The sequence below is a fragment of the Copadichromis virginalis genome, linkage group LG6 (genome assembly GCF_057382275.1).
Source record: "Copadichromis virginalis isolate Kocher_CV1m ecotype Utaka linkage group LG6, C_Virginalis_male_GT1.1, whole genome shotgun sequence".
NCBI classification, from domain to species: Eukaryota; Metazoa; Chordata; class Actinopteri; order Cichliformes; family Cichlidae; genus Copadichromis; species Copadichromis virginalis.
The window spans coordinates 25,978,196-25,996,521 of NC_140623.1; the positions used below are offsets into that span (position 1 = coordinate 25,978,196).

The 18,326-nt window shown below is 41.2% G+C and overlaps 1 protein-coding gene across 5 annotated transcripts in view; it reads left to right on the forward strand.

Annotated features, from left to right (window-relative positions):
• Window positions 1-18,326, forward strand: part of ptprdb (protein tyrosine phosphatase receptor type Db) — a 164,293-nt gene that overhangs the window by 77,003 nt on the left and 68,964 nt on the right. For all 5 annotated transcript variants that reach the window (XM_085459469.1, XM_085459465.1, XM_085459467.1 and 2 more), the window contains exon 5: window positions 14,523-14,669. In XM_085459469.1, the coding sequence (XP_085315595.1) occupies window positions 14,588-14,669 (82 nt within the window). In that variant the 5' untranslated portion in view covers window positions 14,523-14,587. The remainder of the gene's footprint in view (window positions 1-14,522; window positions 14,670-18,326) is intronic.

Sequence of the window (18,326 nt, forward strand, 5' to 3'; positions counted from 1 at the left end):
GCACAGCTCTGTCACCGCCTGAGCCTGAGACTGTCTGTGCTCCCCAGCGGGTGTGTGCATGTCCAAGTGTGTGCGAGTCTCTGTGTCGGCATCTGTGTTGCCTCCCTTTTCACAGAAAGGCAGACATAATAGGCCAGTGTAAAAACTATGGCACAAACACACACGCAAATATATATGTGTATGGAGTTAAAGGCACTAAAACGCGGGATTATAATATAATCTGACATTTCTTGGCTGATATGCTGATTCACCGATTAGAAACCAGTCTGCCATGCCAGGGGTGAGTGTGTGTGTTTGTGTGTAAAAACAGAGACATAATAACAGATAAAGTGTGTGCATGGGTATGCGGTGTTTGTAGGCATGCTTTTTTGGCTAGATGATATGAAAGAGAGCGATCATCCAAAAGACAATTGTAAAACTACATCCCTCTTTGATTAGAACTAGAAACCTCTGTATTGTCATCAACTCACTCGGGCAAAACGCACTCTGTCATTCTCACACATGCTCACATACAAGCGAGCGAGTTATGATAAGCTTGCTTACCCCAAATGGGCTTCCCCGCCCATGCGCACACAACTCCATCTGCACAAGCAGCATACATTAAGCTTGCTCAAATTGGCTGCCTAGCACAGACACACACTGCATCACAGAGATATTTTCTTTTCTTTTTTGTTTTGTTTCCCTGTTGTGACGTGTGCTCATTTTAAGCAGCCTAGCTATGCCGTTCTACTCTCCTCACAGACAATTTAGCTGCCTCTCTGCTGCCCTGGGTGGCAGCCAGTAAAATGGTGGCGCTCATTGTGGAAGGCTGCTGGCTGCTATTGATTTGGCCCAGCAGGTCTCTGTGGATGCACACTGTTGCCCTGCCGGCTAGGCCCAGGGAAGGGAACTCTAGTGTTTGTACGTGTGTGTGTGTGTGTGTGTGTGTGTGTGTGTGTGTGTGTGTGTGTGTGTGTGTGTGTGTGTGTGTGTGTGTGTGTGTCAGATATAAAGGGAAAAGGGATTTTCAAGTGTACATTGGTGCAGTTTGTGACGACAACTCTCCTAAATCCCATTCTGCAGCAAGGCTGCAGTAACTATATGGTCTGAACTGTTTAAATCCCTTTGGGAAACTATAGGAAAGTCCAAAGTGATCAATTAGCAGGAATATTTTTGATGTGATTTCTTGTGTTTACTCAGAGAACAGATTTACCCGAAAAGTGCTGCTTTCTGCAATATTTCACTGTCATCTCACCTCCCTTTTCCTCACTTTCTTCCACCACTTCAGCTCCTTATACAAGCTTTGAAAAACAAACAAAGGGAAGCTGGCTTCAGACTATAAATAATGCAGAAACAGAGATTGGGGTCAAATGCTTTGGATTCCACAACACATATCGCTGAATGGATGCTTATGCACATACGTGCGCACATTTCGCAGATCACATAAAGCATTGTGTTTTTCTTTGTTAAGGGCAAAATTTATTCCCCGGTGATCAGTCAGTGTAGTAATTAAGTGCACTTGCACAGTGTCACATATGTAGCAGAGCACTAGATGACCCTCTCGCACACAGTTACTACTGTATAGGTGCAGAAGCTGTTGACTGCCGTGATGTCCCTCGATGGCAACGCGTGACAAATGAGTCTGTTCAGAACACATTTAGGTCTCGTTGCATCCTATCCCCCCTCTGCCCGTACCTCTCCTTTTCATAACTTCGACAAGGGCAACTCAGCCATCCTCTCCATCCACAGCTCCTATCCATCAGCACACTGCCATAATCTGCCGCTGCCCCGTGATGAATTACTTTTCACGTGCTGATGTATGAGCCTATCAGCCTTTGAGGAAATGACAGATTAGATCATTATGCCTCTTTATGATTATATGAGCGTTGTTGTTATTGTTTTCTATACGTTGGTGTTTATCCAGTGCCAGTTTGCGTTGTGTTATATGAGATTCATTTTTTCACTGTAGACTTTTCAAGGAGGGTGAAAAGAAGGAGATGAGATGAGCTGGGTGTTTATGAAGGTGGACTGTAGTGGAAGAAGCCAGTGCACAAGAAACAGGATTTCTTCTAAAGAAAAGCCTTTCAAGGAAAACACCTTAAAGTCTTGCAGTCTATGCTCTGTGTGTGGACTCGAAATTTCACAACCAATCTAAGCAGTAGAGAAATTTGGTATCGGTGACTATTTCAAAGTGATTTCCCTCCAGCGCATTAGGCAGAAATCAGTGCAGAATGCTCGTTGTTCTAGAGGGAAGCTCTTCCTCTTTGAATCTTAAGGACAACATTGATTTTATATGGAAACAAAACATTCTGTAATAAACCTTGATTATGCTGTCGGTCCAATGCCAAGTAGTCTATATTTGGAAAACTTCTGTACCCTCAATTTGTGATTTGTAGTTCACATTTGAATAAGAAGAGTTAGTTGAGATTGAATGCATTGGATGTGTGTAGTTTATAACCACATTGTGAAAGGAGCAATATGTGCTCAAGTATGTACTTCTACCTGCTTTGTGCTCATATGGAACCAAAGTGTACAAAATCTTTTAATAAGCAGTGCTGAAGGTTCTACAACATCTTCTGACGACAACTTTATATAACCGTCACATCAGATAGCTTGCTCCCTTAACTTATGGTACAACATTCAGCAGCATAAAATATTATACATATATGGGGTTTTCTTTCAGCTCTAGCCCTGAAAAACTAGTGCTAGCAATTAAAAAAAGCACTCAGTGTCAGATTATTGTGCTCTCAGATTCAGCACTTGAACAGCATTCCCCATGAGCCCTGTTTTAGGTAAACCAACCCTGCAATTAATTCATCGAGTGATGCGTGTCTCCAGCAATCACAAGCAAAGGTTTTGTTTTACAGTTTATATAGTAGAGAGTATGTACTGTACATGTTTACTCTGTGAGTGTTCGTTTCATTCAGCCAAATGCTTTCTCCCTGACCCCTGACTTCTGAATCCTCTCCAGTTGTATGTCACTCTGAGCATCAATAGCTCATAGAAACTAGGACATGCCTTGACAGACAGCAGGCTTTTCACATTCATCTTTCCCTAGCATGTGGAGGTGTTAGGGTCTGTTAAGGTTCACAATTGAGGAGGGAGAGTACAAACCACCCATGGTCCAGAGGATCTTGGTCCAACAATGATTTTAATGAACACACGTGTGGGAAGACACTCTGTACGCAGACAGCCAGTAGTCCTCGACTTAATCAAAGCATGAACAGATATTTTATAGCATCAGGGTTTGATTTACTGACGCCCCTTCATGCGTCACAGATACATTTTATACATAGATCAGATCAACACCAGAATGACTTTTCACCTAGAAGATCATCTTCTATTTTCATGGCTGGTACTTTCCGTCTACCTTTCAGTTCTTGTCTTGTTCCTCTTTCTTGCCGAGACAACAAGGAACGGTTCCTCTTTTACCGAGACACTTTTGCAGTTACAGCCAGACATGAGTAATCTCTCTCTCCTCTAAATAAATCTAACTCATGTGTGTGTGTCACGACCTCACATGCTCTCTGTGTCACCTCTTCACCTGTTGCACTTCTGACCTTTCACTAGACCAGAGGCTCACTGAGACTATGTGTATGTCTTCTACTAAATAAATGTTTTAACCAAGAACCTCTACTAAAACCTTAATATGAACTGACCTGATATATAAGTGTTTTGTAAGCATGTATTGCAATTCCTTCTATGTTCTAGTTTTCCCTCAGCATGTATCACCTGAACAGTCACGTCAGTGAAGCTTAAGACCTTTAAAGAACCTGAACATCAACTCAAATAAGCACAGATATGCAATATGTATAAAATAGTTATAACTGCACCTGAAATACAAAGTTAACATCATCATAAACATCTTAAGGCCATCTTAAAGCTATCTGTTACATTGTTAAAGCCTCGTCTTAGCCTGCTGCTCAAAATAACTTCCTGCTTCTGCAAAACTCTCTGCAAGCCTGTTTCCTGTCAGCCTGTGACTTTTAGCCTTTCTGAAAGACACACACTGTTCAACCCCTGAATGCAATATAAACTCCAGATTATATTATTAATGCAATGGTAATGATGACAATTATTTAACAATAGCAGTAAAATAATTTCCCTACTCCACAGGTCCATTTAACAAGCCTGAAGCTGCAAGATTGCAACATGCAAGATTTTCCATTGCTGCCTTCATCGTTATCACCAAACAACCAAGAATATTGCTGTGTTAATGCCTGTGAGAAAGCACTGCAGGTCACATATCTGTGCACCTGCAGTATTCTCTTCATGGTGTCTAGTCTCCTCTGCTGTAAGACAACCTCTGCACTGCTGTCACTAGCCATTATAAAGTGTACACCACCTTACAGGTCTTTTCTCCTCACAGGCCAACACTCACACACACATAAACACACAGAAGGAAGCACATGCATATATTCTCCACATTTTATACGTGCACAGCATCACACGCATCATAGATTCTTGCTCTTGTTTGTGCTCACATCTTGCAGTTTTTATCCACTCTCACATACAAGCAGTAGTATCTTATTCTTTTTTCAGCTGCTCCATTTAGGGGTCACTACAGCAGCTCATCTTCCTCCCTGTATTCTTATCCCCAGCATCCTCCTCTGTCACACCAACCCTCTGCATGTCCTTTTCTAATTTTGCCTCCAAAACAATTGTTAAAAGTATCTAAGTACATTTTTTTCTAATGTTGTATAGATGTGTGCACAGTTTTGAGGACCTTTACTTGAGTATTTTTGCTTATGCTACATCATACAGATTTTTTTTTTAGTGATGCTGCTTGTTTTATGGGTGCATCATGGGTGCAGATTTCCTGCTTTGTGGAACAACACAGTCAGTCTGTATGTAAAAGGTGATGTTAATTAATACACTCAAGCACTTTATTACTGCTCACTATGACTCCCATGATAAGCTAGTTTATCGCTAAAGGTGAAAACAACAGTAAACAGTTCACCTGTCTCTGAAGAAAGATAACAAAATCGAGCTAACAGCACCCTTAAGGCCCCTCCTTCTTCTTCCCCTCCATCCAGTCGTATTGCTAAGCTAACTGGCCGCTGGGTGTTACTTCATATTTAATGGTCAGATATGAGGGCGGTTTCAATCTTCTCAAAATGTCCACCAGAAAGCCAATAAGCAAACCTCCTAGTTCTTTTAGGAAAGTCTCCGAGTTCCACCACTGCTCCCTCTCTCCTGTCGCTCTCTCTAAAACAAAATATTCTTTTCTTTCTCTGAAAAGTCTCAATGAGTTTGGATAAACATGCATCACTGATAGATCTGGGACGTAAGTCATATTTTGAAGTCATGGCGCAATAAGATCCTTATCTGTTTAACACTCCACTGTATTCATCTTACTCTAGGAACTCAAACAAGCAAGCCTGCTGTTATATAAAACCCTGGATCCAGTTGAGACAAATGGAGCACTGATACTAACAAGCAGAACTTTTTAAGGGCTGGTTGGGAAATCATGTTAATCTCTCTGCCTCTTGGATTTCTTGCTCTTCAAACCACACACACACATACACACTGCAGGTCCAAACTTCCTTCCTTGGTGACATCATTGTGTTGCGGTGCCCCCAGCGGCAGCAGCCCAACGAAGGGCGGAGGTGCTGTGATGTCTGATTTGATTCACCCTGACAACCAAGGACCATTTGGGAACCCTGTAACCACGGCAACTCTCATCACAACATTCAGGGTGGTTGGTCGACAGGGCCGGTCAGGGTTCCTTGCATCCATTTTTAATGGCCAATGTGCTTAGTTGCTCTTCCCAGGCTTGTCTCCCAGCGGTCCCATCTCCAAGAAGGAGAGGCAGCCGCACTTGGTGGAAAAAGTCCCCATTACATATTTATTGTCCCCACTCTTAATTATTGAGCCAAAGGATATATAGCCAGGCTCTCTCTCTCTCTCTGTCTCGCTCTCCTGTCTTTCTTTTTAACTCGTAGCGATCAGATCTTCTTTCTCCTGTCTTTTTTTGCTCTCCCATCTCTCCATTTGTCAGACCTCTGTCCTTTCAAACTATGTAACTTCATATCCATATAAAGTAACCACCAATGGAAAATATGAGGTTTTGTGTAAACTGTAGTCTCAGCAGCTTGTGTTTTGGAAAGTTACCCAGCATGTTTGAATTTTCCTGCAGAAAACCAATGGAACTGGCACATGTGACAAGTGTGTGATGTTGCATGTGTCACAGCTCGACGCAAAGCTATTTCTTATTTCTCAGTTTATACATACACCTCATTAAGCAATTTTGCATGTGTACAACTTGGTCTTTCTGCTCTTCTTTACCTTCTTTAAATTGGCAGCAGCATATGCAAGACATAATCAAGATTCTGGCACGTTTCCTTCCTAATTATAATAGTTATGGTTGATTATATTGTTGGAAAGAATCCTTCAAGATGCTGCCACGTGCTAAAAAAACACATTTAAAAATCCACGCATGGTGTTCACATCGTTGCTTTTCCCTGCATGTTATTTTGAGTCGTACCCATGTACTCCCACTACTCTGCTAGCCAAAATCAATCTGAGGAAAAAAGCTTTGGTAACCCCATCCTTCTCGTTCAGACGTTGTAACATGACATTGGAGAAGATTGATCTAGAAATGTATTTTTGGACTCCCTTTAACCTTGAGGGTAGTTACTCTTTACGACTTTTTAAAATCCCCTTTGTCTCTGTTTCGTTGTTGCTAGGAATATTTGTGTGTCTGTGTTTTTCCAGTAATCAGTAGGTTTCAGCCTTCTTCAAAGTTTTCCCTGAGCTTGTACAGATGAATAGTTGAAAAGGAGAGATTAGATTGATTTAATTTGCCCACTTTGCATGAAATCAGCCGGAGGGAAGCGTGGAAAAAGCATGACTTTTTACTTTCAAATGGAGCTCGCTTTTATCTAGTCAGCAGTCACTCCTCTCATTGACGAAGAAAGTGGTTTTCTCTCACAATAGGAAGGCCATCTCTTGACTTGTGGTGCACCGTGGAATTCAGTGAATGTGTGAAGTAGAGTTTATGAGCTGCTGCGTGGTTCCACTGCCGCCGCCTCGTCCTCCTCAGTGTCAAAAGAAAACAGGAGGTTCGCTCAGTTGTTGAGCACCACTGGACATGTGAGTGGCTGTTTCTGTGAATGGTTGCATGTTTTGAGACCACAGGTACTGTAAGTGCATTCAGTGGACTCTCAGGGAAAGTGAGCAGAATGCAAAGGACTGCGCTGAGTGAGCTCTCAGGTTGATGAACCTATTGAGCACCCAGGTTAGATAGTATATAAAAGAAGAGGATTTGGGAGATAGGTTATAGCTGTAGATAACAGGTCCAGTTACATAAGGGTTAGCCCGCTTCTGGAGGAAATCCATATTTTATTTGATGTGAGAGCCGTTCAAAGGGCTGTAAATTATTACTGCCATATTCCTGCTTTTAGAGGTCACCCTGGCAGCTAGATAGATATTTGTATGTGTGTTTGTGGATGTGTGCCTGTGTTAGCGCTCATGTTCCCCCTGATGTGTATCCAGTTCTGCTAGACACGTGTAGCATGTCACAGGGCTGCAGCAGCAGTCACACCATAACCATAGATCCATAGATCTATCCTCTCTCCGTCCATCCATATACTAAAACACATTACAGAGATGACTGCCTCTGATGTGACACTTTACCTCCAGCGATAAAGGCTTTCCGCTGTACAGTGAATGCCGCCGGAGGAAGCACACTTGGAAGCACGAGAATACGAAAAATATGACATAACTAGATTTTGAAGTACTGTACACGAGTGCTGTTTCTACTGTTTCTGAGGCTCATTGCAGATTTATCACTGTTCAGTACACTGCGGCACAATTTTGTTGTTGTAAACCAGACTTGATTGAGAAAATGAGAAGTGGTGTAATTCAGAGATGGTGTGTGCAGTTTACACTATAACCGAGGTGACGGTGGTGCAGTGCCCTGGTAAGTTGCTACATTGCTGGGACGTTGCCAGTTCTTTCGGTTGATTAATGAGTTAATTGGCTTATAGTTTCTGCTCTAATGTGAATTTTAAATCACAAGATTTTTTCTTTTTTACAGCTCCTGCTGCGCTTTTTAAAAAAAAAAAGACATTTAATGAAAACAGGATACGTGTAAAACATGGCTGAAAATGTTTCCACTGTGTTGCCGCTACTTAAAATAAGGCATCTGAGCTCCAGTTACACGGGCACAGACATAAAATTACCACAGCGAAGTAACCGCATTGCTGTACTTTCTCTGTCTCTTTCCAGCTCTTGGTTTGTGTGCCACTGAAATCCCTCTCTTTAACCTTCATGGCCCTCAGCTGGTGCTCATCTCTCATCTTCTTCCCAGTTCCTCCCTCCATCCCTCCCTGCTGCTATCTTTACAGCCCTCTTACTAATGCACCGCTCAATTAGCCTTCGATGAGGCTTCCACTAAAGGCTGGATAAATAGGTAATTACATGTTGTCATCCCCCCACCTCTTGCTAATCCACTCAACTTCACTCCACTCCTCTCTGTCTACTTCTCTTTCCCTCTTGCTCTCTCGATATCATGGGTGGCTGCCAGAGATGGTCCAATAGAAACTCAAGAGTGGGTCTGTTAGTCACAGCTGGCTTAACCAGTGAACTGGCCATATTCAGCAGTCTGCTTAGTGCACAGTTTCCCACCCTTTTTTTCCTCCCTGTTATTTGGTGAAATGTATAATCATAATGGGAAAACTGGAACCACCCACTGGCTAAATGATGACACTATCTTGCCTGCTAATAGACTGTATGCAGTCCGGGGTATTTTGGTCTGTCAGAAAGAGGTGCCATAAATGGTCAGCGGTGGAGAGCAATAGTTGCAGTTTTTGTGAGACTGACAATCAGAAAAGCACTCGCTTTGGCTCAGCACTCTAACGGCTATTAAAGCAATCAAATCGCCTGCCTGAAGGCAACAGTCCACAGGCAGTCGGTGAAGCTAGTGGGATGTATTATTGTGCCGAGGCCCAAAAAAAAATAGAAACAAACTATTCATCAGCTTCAGAGCGACTGAAATAAATAATTGCAACCATGTTGTCTTTGAGTTGTCATCTGTTACATCAGTGATAACAGTGTTTACCATAATACATAAATGGCTATTAAACAGTATTGAGCCAGTCAGGCTTGTGAAGTTTGCCATTCTCGAGGTTTCCACATTATTCAGCAATGTCACAGCAGTATGGATTTTCATCTTTCAGGTGTTAAGAACAGACTGCTTTCACGCAAGGAGCTGCTGAAAAGGGAGAACCAACTCAAAAGCTTTTATTCTAACATCAAGGAAACAGAACTGAGGAGGAAGGAAAAATGGGTAATGTCTGCAAATTAAAATAAAAATGTGTTCTGAAATGAAATAGAAGCCCATCTCGCAATCTGAAATAGGTACTCTTTGCCTCTTTGAGTATGAAATTTGCTCTTATTTTTATTCAAGAAAATCCAAAATCCCCTGTTATCACCTGATAAGACACTTGATTGACATTGCAGTGCTCCTTAAGAGAGGTAAGATGTTGGTGAAACCATCTTACAAAGGCAAAAAAGAAAATGATAGTTTGCTTGAGAGTTTGGGATTGGATGAAAGTTCGGGGTAGCGAAGGGAGAGAGAAAAAACGAAAAGGGGAGGCAGAGAGAGAAGCAGCCAGGCTGAAGAAAGATATAAAGGGAGGCAGAAAGAAAGGATAAGAGGCATGTCGTGAGGGGAGGAGGACAGAGTGTTTGGTGAACCGGGGGAAGTGATAAATTGAGTACAGCCAGATAGCCTAAATCCTCATCTCAATCAATCACATTTTCTCTTCCTCCCCTCTCAGTTTGTCTTATTGATTTCTTGTTGCTGCCAGTGTCCTGAAAGCCAGCTCAAATGACTTTTCAGAGTTTTGGGGGGCTCCATTTCCCAGTGAAAACTGGTATTTGGTCATTTGTTCTCATAGCTATATATAGCTATATGTGCAGCAGCTCACTGTTCCACATTGCACTCACATTAAAGTGCTTGACGTGTGTTATGGTGTGAACTGAGGAAATTGGGGCGTCTCTTTTTAACTTTAAGAGCAAGTAAATCATATGTCCTCTTAAACAAATGGAGATGTAAAGCTTGCTTATTTTGAAAATGTGGAGATTAATATCACAAATACATGTGATTTCAATTCATCATCTAAAATCTATTGCTCTTCACTTCTCCGTCATTGTACTCGGTGAGGTCAATAAGTCACGCAGCAGTCAAGTTTCAAGTGTATTGCTCCAATTTGGATTTACAGGTTTAAAATGTTGGTGCAAGAGGTGCAGCAAGTTCACAAATGTATGTGGTTTTTGATCTGTCATGCATGGCTAATGTGGAAAACGTTGAAAAAAGTTGAGGCACAGATGGCCTTAATTTTTTGAAAATGTCATCAGTAATGAAAAACAATAATTGAATATAAGCATTTGAATCTTTGGGATATGCAGCTGATGTATACAGTTTACGTGCGTCTCAGCGCCCACACGATACCACCCTCTGAGTCACTTTTGAAAAGGCCAGCGAGGTGGCTCGGCAGAGCACTTTCTCTGTGTCTCTTGTCTTGTGTTTTTCTCACACTGACAAATAATAACACATGGGCATATGATGTATCTACCTGCATACAGCGGCTGCTCTTGAACGCTCAAAGGTGGGTGAGTTATCCTCTGCAGAGGCAATTAAAATGTGCCAGCGCAACGTTAAGTTTTGTGCCTTTAAAGATCATAATTTCTCTTAAATAAATGCTGAGGGCTTACTTCTGGAGTCTGTTTGAGTTTGTTTGTGTACACTTGGGAAGATGATGGATAACTGGTAATCAGCATGTGTATGAGTTTATGTGCACGCACATGCTCAGTAGTCATATACATCAAACAAACACTCTCCCTTCAAGCCATATCCAGCTGTGTTTTCTTTGTTGTGTTAGGAGACAGTTTGACAATTTGCTCCTTTTTCTTCTTTTTCTTATCGTATACTGCTTGTTATCTATCCGTTACGTCAGTGAGTGCTTTCAGATCGTGTGTTAGTGACAAGGCAGCATCTTCAACTTCGCCGTTAAGCCGTGGTATTAGTTTAAGGAGCTGTTAAATAATCAAACGACATGTTGCCGTCAAAACCACCTACACCGAGAAGGAGGAAAAGCTGAGAATTGAAGTCCTTTATGAATTAAGTTAGTCATCTTGAGAAGAAGAAAAAAAGCCAGTTTTGCCACACGAGTGCTTTCAAGGAACCACCAGGTGTTACCGTGGTTACTAAATGATCTCATACAGGTCATTTGTAAGATGACTTTCTTCATAAAATAACAGCACCAGAGATGAGCTGACAGCTTTCACTCCAGAGTTCGTATGAGCTGATCCATAAAACTTGCTGCATGTGTGAAAGCGGCCCGAGATAATCAAAATATGGTCTTTGAGAAAACTTGAGCTCGCTGCTGAGGAGTGCAACAAAAACCTTGTTGTTGCCACTTAGCTTATCTTGTTTTTCCTCGTGCGGCGCTATGATGCAACAAACACAAATTGTCTCTTCATTGACATTTCTGTCAGTCTGCCACCATTTCAACAGGGCAAATAGAATAAGTTAATTAGTATGTCTAATTGCATTTGGTGGCTCAGCTTTTGGAATATCAAATCAAATTAGGATTCTCAGTGTTCTCTTCCATGGCACACGGTTTGCCTTAAGCTATGCTTTTTAGGATCTGTCTTTTGTCTTTGTCTCTATCTTTCTCAACATCCCTTCCAGCTGTACTAGGCTCTCGCTTTGTAGTCTCCCCTCCTCTCTCTCATCATCCGCCCACACTTTCTTTTCCTTTTCTTTCCGTTTTTGGATCAGATTTTCACTTTCTTTTAATTTTTTTTTTTTTCCTTTTGACTTGTACTTCCTCAGCTCTCAACTTTTGATCTCTTAATGAATTGTTTCTGTTCTAAATTGACTGTAACAACTGGAAGAATGCAATAGATTAAAATAAATACTATAAATAGCACTTAAATGAATTTAACCTTGTTTTTTTCTATGTTTTCTTGATCATTATTATTATTATTATTATTATTATTATTATTATTATTATTATTATTATTACTGAAACAAGGCTCCGGACATATTTTCTAATCCTGTTCACTTTTCTACGTCCGTCTGTCTGTCCCGGATGTAGAAGCATAAGCTGGTCTCCCACTCTTCAGTTAGTCTTTGTTCTGTCAGAAGCTATTCCAGCGATAAGTGTAACAGATAGCTGCAGGCCCAGGCAGACAGACAGTGTATAATTGAGTGATAGGGACTAATGTAAGTGAATGGCTTAGGGCCGACTGTGATCTACAGCAGCAGCAGAAGCTCGGGCATAGAGGGAGGCTTTCTGTTAGGCCGTCAGTAATACTAGCAACAACAGCCAGCAGATGACAATCTGGTGACTACCTGGCTGTGTGTGTGTGATTGTCCATTTGTGTGTGTAAGTTTGTATTTTGGGCTTCTTTTAGTCTTTTTTCCATTACACGTTATTATATTTCTCCTCTCTCCACACACCTTTTCTCATATCTTTTTATTTATCACTACCTCCATCACTGCCATCCCCTAAACCACCCTGAGTTAGCTCTTTAATTAACGTGACACGCTGTGAAGTGAGTTACTAAATAATGCAGGCTTTTCCAGTGACAGTGAATAAGCTGCAGTGATTAGTGGGCATACACAGCACACACACACACATAAAAAAAAAGATCCATTCTTACCAATATTGAATTTTCTGCAAATTAGACTTAATTACACAAATGTGCATATGAATGCTCTGTGAAGAATGCTCTGTCTGTTATGAGTATGCATTTAGAATGACAATAGCAGTCACCCTGTAGTTAGTACAATAAGTAGAGTTTGTGTAATTGAGAGCAGTTTTTACAGCTAATAACAAAATAACTTGTGAATTAGTTAGTAAGAACACACACAAAAAAAACGTGTTTTTCTTTTGGGTAGATCCTCAAGAAACACAATAAGTATTGTGCCTGGCCATACTGTACTAGAGTAGTGTAAATCAGTGCAGGACTTAATTTGTGCACGGAGAGATCTAGGTTATCCCAAAGCAATTGTTCCAAACCTAACCAAGTGGAAAATCCAGCGAGGGTTTTAGTTGTTTGCTGCCTTAGCTGCAGGGATGCAAAGAGCTCTGGGTTCCAGTGTTCTTCCACCCCACCCCCCTTGTCTTTTTTTAATCAGATGGCTTGTTCACGAGTGGAGGGGATTAAGACTGCTGCCGTCGCTGATGAATCTGTCCAGTTTTGGAAGGCACACAAACACATGCACATACCCTCTCAGTGACACAGCTGCAGGCACGCACAGATGCATATGTAGATGCACACACAGAAACAGTTCAGTTACAGGTACTTGCAATCAGAGTTAGCGAACACAGGAATTCACGTAAAGCAGCATGAGCATGAACCCGCGCATATGCTCGCATGTACGTTACAGCATAGGCCCAGACGCATCCCTCTCCTGCCTCTGCTCACTTTCAGTGTCTCTCATTCAACACTGTCAGCTTCTGGACAGCAGCAGTGATCTGCCATGTCTCATTGTGTCATGTGATTTGAGCTGTGAGATTTCTGACACACAGACTGACGCCTGTCTCTTCTAATGCCAAACACTCACACCAGGCACTGCAGATGGCACAAAGACAGACAGACAGACAGTTAGAGGGACAGAGAGTTAGGAATAATACAAAAAAAATTGACTGATGGAAAGGAGAAAGAATGATGCAATGGAGAGAGTAACAACAAATGACAGGAAAAGGGAAGGAACGTAAGTTAAAGAGAAAGGATATGAGGAAGTGACGAGGGAACGTTTTGGAGAGTAAAGACTTTAAAAGCAGGAAAGGACCTGACAGAGTGTAAGGAAGGAAGGAGGCTTAAGATGAAGGGATAGAGACATTGAGCTGTATGTTGATCCAACACTGTGCAACATAGCCAGCAGATAAAACTAGTCAGTCTCCTCCCACTTTAATCTGCCCATCATCCATCAATCCCTTGCTCTAGCCTTCCACCCCTCCATCTTAAAGCCAGTCATTCCTTTTTTATCAATTTGAAATCATGACGATATGACGCACATTTGGAAGAAATCCATTACTGAAGTACTTTGTAGTACTTAAAAGCTTTGTAGATTATATAATGGGCAAAAAAAATAAAGCAGAAAAACTCAGACCATTGCTTGCTTGGCAGATTGGAAAAAAAAGAAAGAAAGAAAAGCATAACTGAACTTCAGAAGTTGCTGATTTTTTTTAATGCCAAATGTTTGCCATAAGTTGAAATTCATCAGCTACTTAGTCAACTCTCTCTCTCTCAAACACACACACAAGTGCACACACATCAAAACACACCTCTGGCAATGAGTGTATGGTCTTAATGAAGCGAGAAGGGGAGAGGCAGCTGCATAACTGGAGTGTGAGGCCCAGAGGGAACTCACACACTTCAAGTCTGTGTGTGCCCGTGTGTGTGTGTGTGTGTGTGTGTGTGTAGCCACAGTTGATATAATGTCTGAAATTCTCTAAAAAGTGGACTAATAACTGTGTTTCCTTTTCTTTCTTTCTCTGACTCCCTGATTCCCTCCCTAGGTTGTGAGAGCCTGTTTCTATTGTCCTGTTGTACAGTGAGGCAGTGAGCTCACGGCTGATACAGCATGCATGTGTCGACATATCCCATGATGCACTCCTGTCCAGGCCTGCTCCTCCTCAGCTTCCTCTTCCTCGCTGATGCTGACAGTGAGTGCTTTCACACTCTGCACTAGTGCAGACACAGCCACACACACACACACATGCACGCATATAATATTGTGCAGAGGTTTGTGACCCTTATATGTTTGGATTTGTGTACATTGAGGAGTCTGAATTTAATTTGGTTTATTCTGATGAAATCAAACCAAACAAACAGCCAGAGTCATGAAAGCAGAACAAACAGATCTGCAGTAGATGCCATGGACTCAACAGAGCCCTGATCTCATTAACATTTAGCTACTCTGAGATTACATGAAGTTCTTCAAGATGCACATGACAACAAACCTCCAAAGTATGTAAAGTGTAAAAAATATAATAAAATGCTTTTTTATAAACTGTTGCTGTAATTTATTGTACATTGTGATTCATTGCTTCATTGCTAAAGCTAGTTGTATATATTATATGTTATATATACAGTGGGGCAAAAAAGTATTTAGTCAGCCACCGATTGTTTACAAATTCTTTACAAATCCTACCATGTGAATTCATGGATTTTTTTTTCACATTCTGTCTCTCACAGTTGAAGTGTACCTCTGGTGCAAATTACTGACCTCTGTCATCATTTTAAGTGGGGGAACTTGCACAATCGGTGGCTGACTAAATACTTTTTTGCCCCACTGTAGCAGTTTGTGTTTCATAGACCACTATTCCAGATATCACATCCCTACTATATGTGTGTGTGTTTGTGTGAGTTTATACATCTGTGCATGAGTGTATGTTTGGTAGCAGGTTTGATACAAGGCCAGATGTTTTTGTCCATCCCAGTATTACTTGGCATGGATAGACAGACCACATATGGCAAATCAGATAATTTCCCTACTGCTTGTGTAATTGTGATTATACCATGTGCATGTGTGTGTGTGTGTGTGTGTGTGTGTGTGTATCCATGTGTGATCCCTGTGGCTCATCACATCATCCAATCCTCATCCGATATATTTGTCAAGGAAATTTACATGCACATTAGCATACTGGGTATAGTCACATCCTGGACGAAACTATAGCTGCAATTACTGCAAATCGTTACTTTTAATGTTACTGAACAAAAAAAGAATTTATTCATTTATTTATGTATTTTTTGTTTGTTTGTTTATGAAAGGATGGATTTTCCCACAGCCTAAGTTGATGTCATCAAAATGCTCAATATGTGTAACCACTGGCTAAATTAAAACTGAAAGACAATTAGTTTATTAATAGTCCATTTTGGAATTTTAAAATTTTGATTTTTTTTTTTTATTTGTGCTCTAATGATTACAAGATAGTTGGTGATTCGTTTTCTTAAGCATAAGCTAGTTTACCAATAGTTTAAGCTTAGCTTGTTTAACTGAATTAATTTACAAGATCAAATCTGTACAAAAATCTGTATTGAGACACATTTTTGATCTCATGAAGAACATGTGTCCTACGTGTCCTACCAACATTATTAATAAGTGTAAAGAATTAAAATCTTTACCAGGTGTTTCTTGTCTCCAGTAATTGTCCACAAAATTTTTGGTATTTTAAATTTGCATTTTCATCTGCATTTATGAAACTGTGGAAACAAAAAAGCTACATTTCAGTGTTGTGATTTTTTTCATTATCAACAAAACGGAATATTTGTGATATGGAGGAAGGTCAGTTCTATCTATTTGTGCCAATGAAAAAAAATTAAAGCAGCTTTCTCTGATAATAAATAGAACAGAATAGAATAGAACACTTTTTTAAATAACTGGAGACTGTATAGATTGACAGACCGCCGGGAGCTGCTGAGAGGGACAAACGTGGCTCTGGAGATTTTGGAAACCAAAAACGTCGTGTTGAGTTGATGTGCTTGGAAACATATCCAGACTTTTTGAGAGAGAGACATGGCCAGGTCTGACTATTCAGGTTGACAATTAGCAATGAGGATCTTATAGCAGAGATGATGAAATGCTCCGGTCTGAGTTGAGACTAAGCATAAAAGACATTAAGGCATAAGAGGAATGTGGGAGTACTAAAAGACTTGATACTCAGAAAGGGAGTAATGTAAGAGGAAAAGGCTGCTAGTCAAGCTTTATGAGTCTTTTAAACATCCAGGAGTTATACTTTTTCAGTCAAAATGGTATCTAGTGGAAATTTCATTCCGTGTATTTGTTTTGAAATGCTTGTTGCATAAGTATATATACATGAAGCATGCGTAGCTGTTTGTGGTTATAGAATAGAGCACATTTTTCATCATCACCTTCTAAAGCAGGCATACATATGCACAAAGCTGCTGTAATGACACACAAGTGCAGGCTTCAGTCAGCCATTTCCATCCTGCAATGTTTTAAAAGTACACAGTCACCCAGAGCACAGTTATAGCACACACACGCACACATATTCGCAAACCACTCTTGTTTTCCTTTCAGCCTCCTGCCCTCTTGTCCCACGTGTAAGTTCCAGGGTCGGCCAGTTAAGGCCCAGTCATCCATCAAAACAATGATGCTCCCACAGTTCCTCTATGAGAGTTCGGGGAGCAGCACAGATGCGACAAGGGGGGAAAGGATTCATACTTTGCCTTCTCTGTCTATGTTTTTCTTTTCTCCTGCCCTCATCTCATTCGTTGTGACTTTCTCCATTGCTCTTTTGGCGCTCGCTCTCTGCCTCCTCTCAGCACATCCATGTAATCTGGTGAGAAAGAAGGGACAGAGGGCTTGAAAGGGGGCGGTGGGATGTTTCTTCCCCTTTTTATCTCATTGTGTATGACATTCAGAGCTTCTTTTAATATCAACAGTAGGGACTCTGAGATTTGAATACTGAGGATTCAAACAGGGGTGCTGGGACACACTGGCATCTTTGGTCTTCAAAATGTGGCGACATGTTTTGAAATGTTAAATTCATTCTAAAAATTGCTTTCAGTTGTGCTTATCTCTCCTTAAACTTAATGCAGAAGGAATAAAACACATTTGAAGGATAATAGGGTTTTCTAGAAAAAGAGGCCACATTTGATTTTTTTATGTGTATGTGGCATAAAATGTTACTAAATTCTAGAAATCCCGACGACATCGACGCCCTTGCTCGACACCCAAGTTACTCGTATAGTTACACTAGAGTATTATGACGCAATCAAATGGAACAGTATCCCATGTGCATAGCTGGAAACCTTGCATGACTTCACCATATGTGCATTCTGCACACAAGCGCTGGTACGACTGTGCAAGCAGTGCACTGAGCTTGCATATGTGATTTCACGTTTTTATTTTTTTAATTCACCCTCTTTTACTCTCCACCTCTCCCCCCACACACTTTTCTTTCTCTGTGTTTCTGTGCGCGTGCATGTATATGACATCTATCTGGTGGATTAAGAGTAATGCCCTGATCCTGTCACAATCTAGGCCACTGCCACACGTACGCATCAAGATACGAGAAACTCCATCTCTCTGCGTATCATTCAGGGTGAACGGGAACAAAACAACAACAGGGTTTCTTTCTGCTGGCCTGCATTTGCCCCCAAAAACCACTGGGTTGCCATGCTTCCCCATGTGGCTTGGATGTATCAGTGAAAACTCCAGCCCGCAGTATGTGAAACACAACACAAAGAAACAGCTCATGTTTCAGAGGCTTACAGTAGGGATGGCATTATCGAGTCGCAGCCATGTGCTTTCGTAAGGGGACTGTGCATTTTGAAACCAAGCAAGAGTTTTTTAA